This window comes from Pempheris klunzingeri, chromosome 14 (genome assembly GCF_042242105.1).
Source record: "Pempheris klunzingeri isolate RE-2024b chromosome 14, fPemKlu1.hap1, whole genome shotgun sequence".
NCBI classification, from domain to species: Eukaryota; Metazoa; Chordata; class Actinopteri; order Acropomatiformes; family Pempheridae; genus Pempheris; species Pempheris klunzingeri.
The window spans coordinates 23,320,657-23,333,864 of NC_092025.1; the positions used below are offsets into that span (position 1 = coordinate 23,320,657).

At 39.2% G+C, this 13,208-nt stretch overlaps 3 protein-coding genes across 3 annotated transcripts in view; 1 reads left to right on the forward strand and 2 right to left on the reverse strand.

Annotated features, from left to right (window-relative positions):
• The window catches only part of vps37d (VPS37D subunit of ESCRT-I), a 30,655-nt gene extending 27,640 nt beyond the window's left edge, over positions 1-3,015 (reverse strand). Inside the window, exon 1 of the mRNA XM_070844157.1 lies at positions 2,832-3,015. Within this exon, the coding sequence (XP_070700258.1) occupies positions 2,832-2,954 (123 nt within the window). The 5' untranslated portion in view covers positions 2,955-3,015. The remainder of the gene's footprint in view (positions 1-2,831) is intronic.
• mpzl1l (myelin protein zero-like 1 like) overlaps positions 1-13,208 on the forward strand; it is a 158,945-nt gene that overhangs the window by 103,261 nt on the left and 42,476 nt on the right. The window lies entirely within an intron of this gene.
• LOC139213223 (DNA-directed RNA polymerase II subunit RPB1-like) lies at positions 5,189-12,878 on the reverse strand. Its single transcript, XM_070843872.1, has 4 exons — positions 12,750-12,878; positions 10,144-10,192; positions 9,087-9,163; positions 5,189-6,856 (listed from the first exon to the last, which is right to left on the reverse strand). The coding sequence occupies exons 1-4, from the start codon at positions 12,859-12,861 to the stop codon at positions 5,919-5,921; spliced, it is 1,176 nt and encodes a 391-aa protein (XP_070699973.1). The 5' UTR covers positions 12,862-12,878; the 3' UTR covers positions 5,189-5,918.

Sequence of the window (13,208 nt, forward strand, 5' to 3'; positions counted from 1 at the left end):
ACGAGGAGCAGCGCTGTTGTTTTCTGTGGTTGGACGTGTCTCACCACATGAAATGCAGTAAATAGGTGTTGCTCTTTTATCTCAAATGAGGCTCAAGCTTAATTAGGCTTCTGCAGTCCGAGGCCACCAATTTAAGATTCAGTCTGCGATGAAACTCACTGGGTGCAGAAGTCTTTTCAGTCAAAGAAAACTCTTCATGTGACACCATGCTGAGAGAAATGAAGTGAGTCTCTATTAGACGGCCAGCTTGAAAACTCTCTTTGGGACGAGTTTAAGGCAGCTACGATCAATATTCTTCTATCGACAATGGATCAAACGACTGTGTTATGTGAAGGTGTTGCTTGTAGTGAAGAGCCCACAGTTCACCTCTTTATTTTGGTGTTAAAGCCTGTGACTTTACAACTCCTCACCTACAGACAAACATACATAAACACCATATTGGCCTTTGGATCACACGTCAGCGTCGTCACCATATTGGACCACACAGGACTGTCCTGCAAACACATTTAAGTAAACAGGGGAGCTGCTGTTTTTCTGGATAAAAAGCACTATAATGTCTTAAATTTCTCAGCTGATGTCAATGAGCCGTTTTTATATTCAAAAGGTTTTTATGTTCTACATGGTGCAGGAAAAAAAAGTTGTTTCTTTAAAGTAATTAATTAATAACTCTGGCAGAAAGTGATTAAAGTGTATTTCCCAAAATGTTGGACTATTCCTTTAAATTTTCTACAAGCATTTGAATGGTCTTAACATGCAAAATGCGGGTTTCAACTATTTAATCAAAGAATAACTAACAAAAATTACCAAGTGTAACCATTTAATGCCCATTTTAGGTACTTTTAGTGTTTTTGCCTCCATTTGTTGTCCCAATCCTCTTCTTTCACAATAGATTTGTTTCCCCTCTCACGGTTAATAAACAAAACTCATCCGTCAATCCAAATGTTTGTTAAGAGTCACTAAAGGAAGAAACTCCTGCAGCACTGATGAAAAAAAAAACCCTCATGTTTAAGATCACTGCGCTACACGCAGCTTGTTGCGTAATCTGTTATTAATGAGAATATGACTCCGCCAATCAGGCTGGAGCATTCGTGATTTCTGAATCATTATGAATGATTAAACTCAGTGGTTTACATAACGCTCATAATTAACATGAGATTAATCAAGCGTCCTCCTCCCAGGGCTCATATGCAGATGAGGGATGGGTTGTGAAACCAGCCAGCCATAATAACACAGAGTACACGTTTAGATGAATTCTTTCTGCAAAGACAACTTGTGCGTTATTAGTTAATGAGAGAGAAATGGGAGTTTTGGATGAATAGTTGCTAAAACAACCCCCAGCTCTCTTGGATAGTGGATCCGAGTCACTCCGCTCTGGTCCTGGGGGAGAATTATATGACCTCTCGGTGAGATTCGACCTCTTTGGCTCCAACACCTCAATTCATTTGCACCAGCCAGGTTTCAAATGTCACATCCTTCGCCAAGAACCGGGTACATAAGTAATGTCTCTTTGTTTTCTGAAGCAAAATCACATGGCGTTCAGCTTTTGGCTTCTTCGAGGAAGAAGAGTGCAGCAGAAGAAAGGCAACGCATGAGGTCCAGTCCAGCGGTTCCCGGAAATATCAACAGCTGAATGATTTTCTTGATTGTTCAACTCCTTGGGTGTTTGCACAATCACAATGAGAACATGTATGAGGATGACTATCCCGCCCTGGTTATGTTTCACTGCACACACTGTTGTTATCACTCCACCCATAGCTGTGAAAGCCAGGCAACTCTATAGCCCACTGAATCCTGACTGGGAGTCTTTTCTGTCCGAGCACCCCCGAGGCAAACCTAATGAAAATGGGGCCCATGAAAAAGTTTGGGAGCCACTGGTACACCTTGCATGTGTGTGTGTGTGTGTGAGAGAGAGTGACAGAAAGATTGATGCAGCACCGCTTTACTCAAGGAAGGTCATCATGCAGCCCCAAAACGTGCCTCTCTGACATGGAGAGCAGGAGACGCGGAATTCCCTTCAAAAAACCTGGATATCTTAAATTGCCATGTTTCTACGCGAAGCTTCCATCAAAATGACTACATCTTGTGGTATTTTTTGATTGAAAGAGACTGTTGCTCAATTCGGCGTGAACACAATGAAAGAACACGCAACGTACTGCAGTAAAAGTACACTTTTATTCAGGATGAACTCTGCTCGAAGACGCATCTTCTGAGAGAGGACTGAGCACGACCGGTGGGAAAAGTTGAAATTTTATTCAAATAAGTCTTGATATGTGTACTGAAATAACGCCGAATGTAAGAGTAAGCGCTAATAACGCTAATATTTCTCTCAAATCACCTTTTACCCGTGCATCTCCACTGGTGGGTAAAGAAACTCTACATTTCCAGCTTTTTAAAAGGGAGTTCGGCGTGAGGAGCCAAGCCACATAACGGCGCGTATGGGGTCTTCAACACCTCGATATGATGCTTCCTGCACGATTAGCACGCTTGGAATAAAACAGTCACTTGGACAGAAGCACAAAAGAATCATTTTGCGTTTTATCTCCACTTCAGGAGCTAATAGTGCACCCAAAATATTAGGGGCAACCCGGGGTTACGGAAAACGAATTGGAAATCCGACCACTCGCCACGCAGACAATCGATGAGCCATGTAAAGCGGATTTGCGTTACACACTGAACCCCAAATGTGAGGAGCAAAAAAGCTCAATTTTCAGCGCCGAAAAAACCACCAAAACGCATCGTTACGGACAAAAGAAGATGTTTAACAAAGCGGGTGAAACAGCGAACATTCCTCACGGCACTTTGGCTCTCAGCGGAGCGGAGAGGGCACCTACCTTCTCATTGAGCCGAATGATTTGGTCCATTTTGTCGTCGTTTTGGAGGAGCTCCCGCAGCTCGGCGGTGCTCAGAGCCCGGTAGCCGTCGGGACAAGCGCCGGACTCCTTCAAGTTGGACATTTTATCCCTTCAAACTGCGGCTGGAGACGGTTTGGAGACACAAAGTCCGCACCGCGGTCACATCTCGCTCACGTTGGAATGCGATCAGTCCGCACGCAGCAGCGTCAACGGCGTCAGCAACCGTCAACCGACACACTTCCGGCCAGCTCCTTCAAAATAAAACACCCTCCATTGCGCCCTGATCACATTTACTCGAGTACTTTTGAGTTACTTTCACTTTTAGTATTTCCCATTTTCTGTCACTTTTACTATCTGCAGCATTAAAACATGAATAATTATAATCCATGTATAAAATGATATAATACTACTTGTACTGCTACTTCTCAGAAATAGGCCTCTCTGCATAATGAGTGCATTTATTTACTTTACTCTAAGTATTTTGATGCCATTATACTTTTGTAGTTTTATGTAAATAAGATATTTAGTGCAGTACTTTTACTTGGAGCAGAGTATTTCTACACTGTAGTATTAAATAAAAGGTCTGAGCACTTCTACCACCACTGATCTGACTGCGACCGTGACGGTTAATATTATAAAATAGCATGTTTTTAATACAAATGTTCTACCATGTAAGAATAATAATAATAATATAATATATATAAGCAAATAACTGTAACCGCAGTCATTATATCGTTACACCTCTTTTTTATTGTGACTAAATTGCACATAAAACAGCTAATCTTTCAGGTGGATCTCCAACTTAATTAGAACAATAAAGTTTGATCTCAACCTTTAATTATAGATCTTTACTCATTCGTTGATTATATTTAATATTATTAATCTGAATCCGCAAAGTAACTAAAGTCATCAAATAAATAGCAGTAAAAAGATACAGCAGTTTTAGAGTAGCAGAAAATGGAAACACTAAAATAACGTAACCTAGCAGTAACAGTAATCGAGTAAATGCACAATTTCTATTTATTTCTGACATTGTATTGGAGTGAGGATTCACATATTTTCATTTGCTGCTGTCATGGTGTTAATGAAGGTTCCCTGAGGTGTGAAATTATTGATATTTTTACCCAAATGTGGCGCTAATTGTGCTCAAAGGCTCATTTCTCCACATCACATCTGCCATTATGTCATTTTTAACCTTGAAGCATCACAAAATAAAATGTTTTATGCACCAATATTCCTTTTTTAGCTTCTATTTTCTGACAGCGCTGCTTTTTTGCTTTTTTCTGCTTTTTTTTTTCTCTGTGTAAAGTGAACACCTTTAGCTGTGCCTTCACTTCACACATGTGGAATTATGTAGTGAACTAAAAAGTGAGGTTCACATTCATGAGGTTGGTTTTCACTTTCAGGAAAACAGCAAAATCAGTGTCAAAAACAAAAACACTGAGCTTCCCGGCTGCTCATTCTCATCTGCTGGAGATCTACCTGTAAAACCTTGTACCAAAATCTGTAAAACTCCAGCCAAGGTTTAAAAATAGCGGAACAATCCTTTAAAGGACGTCTGTGGGCAGTTTTTCATACTTCTGTGGAAGCTGAGTCACTATTTGCTGTTACATTACAACCATAATCTTCCTTTTAAAGTAGCGGCAGTGACGGGATGTCGGCCACAAAGGCTTATCTCAAGAGGAAACGGATGTGTTTGTGTGAGTGCTGCAGAATCAAAGGGGAATTAATTATGCAAAATAAAGGCTTATTGTATGCAAATGCAACCTATATGTGCACTCGAATAACATTACAACATCACTGTAATCACAAATGTAGCATATAACCTTCCACGAGGACATTTGAAATGTGTTTTTCTTCCTGGCTGAGTGATTTTTCTTAAAGGATATTTAAATACAGCCTCAATAATAATCTGTATTTCTCATTAAATCTCTTTAAAACACCTAAAATCATCAAGGATGTCTGTTTCTGACTGTCCTGCCGACGTGCATTTTTGAAACCACGTCATAAAAATATGGTTTCATTTCTTAAAAAAAGATAAATGATCTCCTGAAACAGGTGGGCGATGTGGTTTTTAGCAAACGTTACTCACGCAGGAGCAGACGGTGCACCTCTTAGGGTCTATTTTCAGGTGCGGTATGATACATATTTGGTGCTCTGGTGAGTATTTACAGCAGCACGTGATTCAAAATAAACCGCAGCTCTGGTGTTAATCGTAAAGAAGGAACAAGTCACCCAGTGTGGCTTATTGGTGTGTTTGAAATAGGTTTTGGTCGATAATGTGACGCACAGGAATAAGATCTGGTGAGATGAAGATAAAGATTGTTGTTGTCAGCGTTTACATTTTTATTCATGTATGAAATAAACAAAACAGACAGAACATGTTGGACACAACCAGGCCAGCTGTTTCCCCCTGCTTTCAATCTTTATGCTAAGCTAAGCTAAGCTAAGCTAAGCTAATAGCTTCCCGGCTCAGCAGCTTCATACCTTCAAGCATATTTTTCAAAATATCGCACTATTTATTCCTCCTTTTAAACCGGATTTTACAAAATATATTTGGAAAATATGTAGACTGAAAAAATATCTAAAATCAGACGATTTTATTTTGATAAACCGTCGCTCACCAAAACTAAACAAATATTTAAACTATCTACAAATATCAAATAACTGTTGATATAACTGATTGGACTGATTGTCCAGTGCGATCACTTATTAAAAACAATGCTACTGATAAATAGACTACTTGTAGCAAGTAAACAATGTCGGTTAAAGTTAAAATAAATCAGCTGAAGGTTATTTCAGAAGAGTCAAACCTTTCTGCCGCTGTTGTCTGAATACCACTTACACTTTAAGCAAGTTTCTGCCTTTTCAGCACCGTTCTTTGAGCTTTTTATTCCCAAACTGGTGCACGAAACACAGAAAATTTCACCTGTTTTCTATTTAATGAATAATATATGTAAAAAAAAAAAGGGTGGAAGTCTTCCTGATCTCTCTGCTCAGCAGTGATCCAGATAAGAGAGTCAAAAGTGTCTTTTTGAATAATCTCCCTCCTCAAATCTCGCGGTCTTATCCCACGTCGTCGTAGTCCTCCTCACCCTGGGTTTCGTCTTCACCTCCGATGTCGTCGTAGTCCTCCGTGGAGACGTTGTCTGCGTCTGTGTCTGGATCTGGATCGTCGCATGGTGCCGGAGGAGGAAGAATATTCTCCTCATCATCATCCGCTTTTACATAGTCGTCCAGGTTCTGCTCGTAGTCGGGGATGCTCTGAACGTAGTCAGGCGTACTCTCCACATAGTCGGGTGTAAATTGCTCATAGTCGGGGTTGTTCTGCACGTGGTTGGGGTTGTTCTGCACGTGGTTGGGGTTGTTCTGCACGTAGGTGGGGTTGTTCTGCATGTGGTTGGGGTTGTTCTGCACGTAGGTGGGGTTGTTCTGCATGTGGTTGGGGTTGTTCTGCACATGGTTGGGGTTGTTCTGCACGTAGGTGGGGTTGTTCTGCACGTGGTTGGGGTTGTTCTGCACATGGTTGGGGTTGTTCTGCATGTAGGTGGGGTTGTTCTGCATGTGGTTGGGGTTGTTCTGCACGTAGGTGGGGTTGTTCTGCATGTGGTTGGGGTTGTTCTGCACGTAGGTGGGGTTGTTCTGCATGTGGTTGGGGTTGTTCTGCACGTAGTCGGGGATGCTCTGCACGTAGTCGGGCGTACTCTCCACATAATCGGGCATAAATTGCTCATAGTCGGGGTTGTTCTGCACGTGGTTGGGGTTGTTCTGCACGTGGTTGGGGTTGTTCTGCACGTGGTTGGGGTTGTTCTGCACGTGGTTGGGGTTGTTCTGCATGCGGTTGGGGTTGTTCTGCACGTGGTTGGGGTTGTTCTGCACGTGGTCGGGGATGGTCTGCACGTAGTCGGGGATGGTCTGCACGTAGTCGGGGATGGTCTGCACGTAGTCGGGGATGCTCTGCACGTAGTCGGGAGACTCAGCCAGGTTTTCGTAGCTTTGGGCCCCTGAGACAACACATTTCATATCAAGGCAGAATTTAATCGATGCCATTTTGATTATTTCATTGAAAAAGTGAAGTTTAAATGTCCTGATTTTGCCTCTCTGCTCCGGAGGAGGTAATCATGGAGGCATAAAGAGAACTGGATACAGAGCTGGAGGCCTCCATTCATTCTTATGGAAGCTGCTCAGTGGTGCATGAAGCTGAAAAAGTTCGACTTCCTGGGCGTAAAAGAAGAACCCGGATCTTCCTCATCTTCCTCACCATAGAGCATGGCGTACTAGTGTTTCAGCCGGTTAGCTCTCTGATAATTAGAACTGGGATAAAATGCAATAATCATCAGGTTGTTCTAGACTTTCCAAATGTTACTGGAACAACTGGATCAACTTTTGATGGTGAAACGAGTCGATTCACTTTGGTGATTTACAGATTTCTTTGTAAAAAAGTCTGGAGTACTTTAGTGACTAAAACAATATCATGTCAAGCAACATGCTGATCTTTAAAGGAGAATTCAGGTATTTTTAAACATAGGTTTTATTTTTACACGACTGTAATGAAATCCTGCCAGCTGAGGTGCTTTTTACTGGACCAGATCCAAAACATGTTGTACCCACCAGTCATTAAGACACCAAGAGATATAAAAATATGGCCAAAGGTTTAACAATCCTTAATGCACATTACCTGACTAATGTTAACAATGATAACTTTAGCATTAAGTGCCTGCTAACTAAACAGTTGCTATAAAAAAACGTCATTAGAAAACCATATTCCCCATAAGTCTAACTTTTAATTATCAGCCTTGTAGCTTTGTCAGTTAAAACTCAGACTGTTACAGTAAAAAATAATGACAGCAGGTATTTACGGCTTATAAAAATGCAGGAGAAGCAGGCTACTCCTTTTCCCTCCACAGTTTGTGGCACAGTTGCTTGATTTAAATGGACGTCGTTGTGCCAAAAAAAAAGAAGAAAAATCATTACTTTTGGTCCGATTTGAAAAAAGCTCTGGCGTACTCTTGTTTGGCCCAACTGTGGACAATCTCCTACATTCCTCACTTGGCTGATTTGGACCACAGCTTGGATTAAAATATGCGTCTCTCTCTTGGATTTGAGTCCAGTTTCTGGTGTTTTGCTAAAAAAAACGAAATGGTTTTATGTTCTACTGTCGTCAGTGGCTGCATGTTTGTTGTTTTTCCGAAGACAAATTCATGTAATGCCACAAATGTAATCCGTTCTTTGCTCTTTACATTTAGGATTATTGTCAAATAAGATGAGGAGTTGCATTCTGCTCTCGTGATAATGTGGTGGAAGTGAGAGGATGATGTGTGGTTCAACAGAGGAAGGAGGGTTTTTTGGTGTAGTAGTGCGTCATATGATCCCTGCAGAGATCCAATCAGTGTTTCCAGGTGGGAAATGCAGAATTATCGTACCACAGACTCGAAATTATCGTATTTTGGGGTAAATTATCGTACAACTGTCATAACCAAAATAACAAGCTTACTGTTGCGCGATAGTCAAATGTAGTGGTTCTATATGTGTTTAAAAGCGTCCTCATCCACTGCTGTGTTCTCCAACTTAGCTGTGTTACACTAATGTGTCCCCCATAAACAAATGACAGGTGGGAACTAATGAGCTAAATCATGAGGCCACCCACCGTGAGGGAACTGACACAGCAGGTTAACTTTTTTGAAACAGTATTCATAATAACTGAGAAGAAAATAAAGAGTAAATCTGGCTTCACTTAGTGAAATTTATTTTTGCATTCCAACATTTGAATACTATTTGAATTACTTATATGAACAATCTTTTTTCAAAGAATAATACAGAACTTTCTCTCTTTGTCCTCAAAAATGACAAATAACTGCACATCTTCAAACTTAAAAAGTTCCTGCTGCCAACTATTACTCAATAATAAAACAAATCAATTAATTAATGGGGCACGATCAGCCAATCATGCTCGTTATTCCGAGACCAACGTCACCTGTATCCAGGTGCTCGTATCTCACGCTAAACCAATTACGATTGGTTGGAAATGTCACATGACCAGAGATGCCTTCAGAGTTCATAAAAACAGTGTGGCAGATTTGAGCAAAGCTGATTGGAACCACACGTTCATGGAAACTGTCAAGTTATCGTACTGTTGGTCTTTTTTTGGATTATTGATCGTACAGAGGGCAAAACTATCGTACGAATACGATAATTATCGTATACCTGGCAACACTGGATCCAATAGACTCTTACCTGCTGTCAGAAACTGTGTCCGAGGAGGTAAAGGTGGAATATTGGCTTTGGTGTCTCTCTCCTGGTATTTGTTGCTCCTGAGAAGTCAAGAAGACAAATATGTTTTGTAGTCACATTTGGAAAATCAGACCTTTCAGACACAGCAGTTGTTATTTACAAGGATTTCTGGTTGCACTTGAACTCAGTTTCAGATTTTAACCTCAGCTGTGCATCTTGTTCACACCGAATGTGGAAAAATGTATCGTACTTGATAAATCTTCTCTGTGGAAACTGTACGTTGTTTTTTTTATTGTGCGTTTAAACTGTGTATCTAAGGGATAATGCCCCACGAGGTGTCCGTTATCAGGAATTACTGGACTCCTCGTCATCCATTAACTCCTGATTATTGACACCTTGAAGGACATTATGCCGCTTATATCATAGTCACTTGCCAAAGAAAAAAATTAAGACCACTCGTTTATATTTTCGTGCATTTTACAACTGAAATCTTAAGTTTTTCACAAGCCGTTAACTCCATGAGTGGAACAATCATCACCAGTTAATTAGCTTCTTATGCAAAGGAAAATAAACTAGCTTGGTACATTAGGCATCCATTATCGACACCCAGACCACAATGTGTAATGTTTTTTCTTGGTGTAAAAGAGATCCAAACCTCAGTGAGACGACCTGCTAATAATAATATCTTTTATTTAAATATAAAGCCACTGAAAGGCTGAAAACAGAGGGGAAACTTGGTCTCTTTAATATCCAAAAATCTGCTGATCAGCACCTCTGAAGCTCACTAATAAATCTTGTATTTTACAAATAATAATAAACAAATAAAAGATATAATTCACTTCCAAAATGCTGGAAGGAGGATTTATTTATTTATTTTTGCCGTTTCCCCCTATGTCCAGTACTAGCTAAGCTAAGCTAAGATAAGCTAAGCTAAGCTAACCGTAGCTTCAAATTTAACGGGTAAAAGTTTGGTGTCAGTCTTCTCATCTAATGTGAATGTGGAACTCTCCTGTACTCAATATGAAATGTGAGAAATATTAAATATGTTTATGTGGATTACGTGACACTGAAGTTCGGTCGTCTCTGAAGTTGTAAGATTCTGTGTTTGCCTGTGGAAAAACAAAGGAGAGAGCTGTTAAAGTTAAGAAAAACTCTTGATTTCAAATCTTCGAGCATTAATAAAGACCAGAGGAGCATCATTTTAACTAAAGTGTGTCGTTGAGACCATATAACGAGGCTCTAAGTGGGACATAATCATGAGGAAACCTAAGAATAAATGTTCATGTTACATTAAATCCTGTTTATGTCTAAATTTAACTTCACAATTGTCATGTTTACCTACTTAAAACACTGTTTTTTCCTCCTTACCTGCTTCTATCTTATGATTATCAGTATATTTCCTTCCCTCTGTTTGCTCTGAGTTTATCCATACCCCTAAAACCATCACAAACACCCCACCACCCCTCTTTGCTGCTGCAGCCCAGTTTCCCCGCTGGGATCATTAAAATTTCATCTAAGCTAATCAAATCCAGAGGGTTCCCCTAATAATAGCAATTCATACAATTATAATAGCTTTTCTTCTGCCTTGTGATGAAGCCATCAGGGCGACTCTTTCAGTTCCCCTTCCTGTTCTGGCTTTTAATTTGCGGTGTTATTGAGCAGTGAATCCAGTGGAAAAACAGGTAGTAATTGAAAATGAAACTCCTTTTGCTCACTTGCTGTAAATTCAACTTTTCCCTGTAGTTCTTCCTGAACAGAGCGGCCTAATGAGCACATTAGCAGCTGGTAGTATTTCGGTATTTACTTCGGGACATGTTAATTACTTTGCAGATCAAGATTTTACATAAAGAACGTATGAAAAGCTTTTAAAACATGAAGAAGACGAAGAAGAAGAAGAAGAAGTCAGGTCTGAAAGTGTGTGAGTTCACAAACACACTATAATATAATAAAACTTGATTGTATTTTCTTGTATAGTTACTGTTTATTTATCTCCTTTCTTTTTCTATTCATCTATTTTTTAAATCCTGAAGCTGCATTGAAGGCGAAAAGGGCAAAGCTAGAATTTCACTGTGCGGTGAAACTTGTTTCTATCTGTACATGTGACAATAAAACGATTTAATTGGAATATAATATAATATAATATAATATAATATAATATAATATAATATAATATAATGAGGGGAGGAGAGTTATTGGCTCTCAGAGTCAGTAACTTCTGTTAAATTACTTCTTAAAACCCATTTTTAAGATCAGATAAGATGAACTTTGTTAATCCGGGGAGCAATTGGGGAAACTCTTGTGTCGCAGCAGCTCAATAGGAAGATAAATAAAAGACATAAATGACAGAGATTCACCAAATTCATCCTCCATATATTCAGATATACAGATATACAGATCGTTAAATGTCACTAGATAACAGACTTTTTTACGAGATGCCGTCTTTTTGTTTCTATCTTTTATCTTTTTGTTTTTCTATTGTTAAACTTTTATTTGTATGCATGTATATTTGCATATTTTAATATCTTCTATCTCTTCTCCCTTCTGCTTTTGTCTTTTTCTTCTTGCTTTAAATGTAAATTTAAATCTTAATCCTTTTGTTTGCTCTTCTCTGCTGTTCTGTTGCACCCTGAATATCCTGTTTTGCTTTGTCTTACTTTGTAAACTCAGTTTTTAAGGGTTCTATACAATGAAAGACATTATTATTATTGTTATTATTATGATTATAATGTGGCACAGGCTCCTGGGAAGTGTTTCTGTTCATAGTTTACTGTCCGTCCACGGTCACGATTTCCCACAGTGACACAGTCACAGTTCTTGTTTCGTCCAACCAACGATACCAAACTCTTAAGTAGTAAGTAAATCTGCACATTTGAGAAGCCGGGAACATAAATGTTTAGAATTTTTTCTTAAAAAATCGTCACTGATGGTTTCATCTGTAAGAAAACATCATATTTCATAACATCTTCTTAAGTTTTATATGCACGAAATCTTAATTTGTGAAACCATTAAAGCAGTTAGATAATTGCAGAGGATGTTTCCCTCTGAAATGCAGCTTCAGCAGACGTATAAAGTATAAAGTTAATTACAAATATGTCAAATTTGCACTGAAGAACTGTACTTGAGTAAATGTACTTAGTTACATTCAGCTACTACTGACTGAATTATACCACATTTTATTGACATATTACAGTATTTTATTACATTATATGCTATATTTCTATTACATGTCTGTATTACTACAGACAAAAACTAAGCATCATTAATTGATCATGTTATATAGCATACTATTGTATGTAAACACTGTTTATGCTGACTTTGACACTATTAATCACACTCTGACTACTTGCTCTTGAGTTGTTTCCATTTATTTTTTAATTTCTGTATATATGAGAATTTATTTCTGTCACTGTGGTGCTGCAACACTGATGATCAATTTACCAATCAGATCTCATCTTAAATTATCATTCTGTTGATACCAATGCTAACGCTAATGGGTCTAGATGCATTAAACATTCATCACATAATGTTTTTCCACTTGGTTTTTACTTCAAATCATCTGCATTATGTTCTGCTATAACTAGAGAAAAAGAAGAACAGGAGACAGAAGTCAACATTTTAGTTTTCACATGCAAATGATGCCTCCTCCAGTAAAGTGTTGAGACCTACCCGCCCTGGATATGCACTTGTTGATGAGAACGAAGATGAGGCTGATCACCAGGCACACAAAAACCATCCCAAGCAGCACCAACAGCCACATGTATTTACGCAGAAGATCCATGGGCGCTCTGCTCGACAAACACAGGAGAGGAGCATAAAACACTTAACAAGAAAACATCTGAGCTGCTGCTTTTCAGTATAGAGCCCTGTGGGACGGAAAGACCATTCACCACTTCCTCTTTTTTAGAGCGTTGACTAAGGCTAAAGGTTATTTTGGTATTTATGTTAGCATTCTGAGAATCAAATGAGCCTCTTGACAATCTCTCAGGGACTTTTTATTCTTGTGAAGAAGTCGACAGCGTCTGTAGTCGCTCAGATGAGGCATCCTGTGTCTGTTTCTGACATGAAGAAAAAATTAATTGTGTGTGCCAGCTAGAAAGAGGTATATAATGTGTGTTCCCTTATCTC

Excerpts from the sequence above, each read along its gene's own strand:
- LOC139213223 (XM_070843872.1), bottom strand. The coding sequence starts at position 12,861 with ATGGATCTTCTGCGTAAATACATGTGGCTGTTGGTGCTGCTTGGGATG. Across the intron at positions 9,164-10,143 it reads CGACCGAACTTCAGTGTCAC|GAGCAACAAATACCAGGAGA; the intron begins GTAATCCACATA and ends TTGACTTCTCAG. Across the intron at positions 6,857-9,086 it reads GACACAGTTTCTGACAGCAG|GGGCCCAAAGCTACGAAAAC; the intron begins GTAAGAGTCTAT and ends GTGTTGTCTCAG.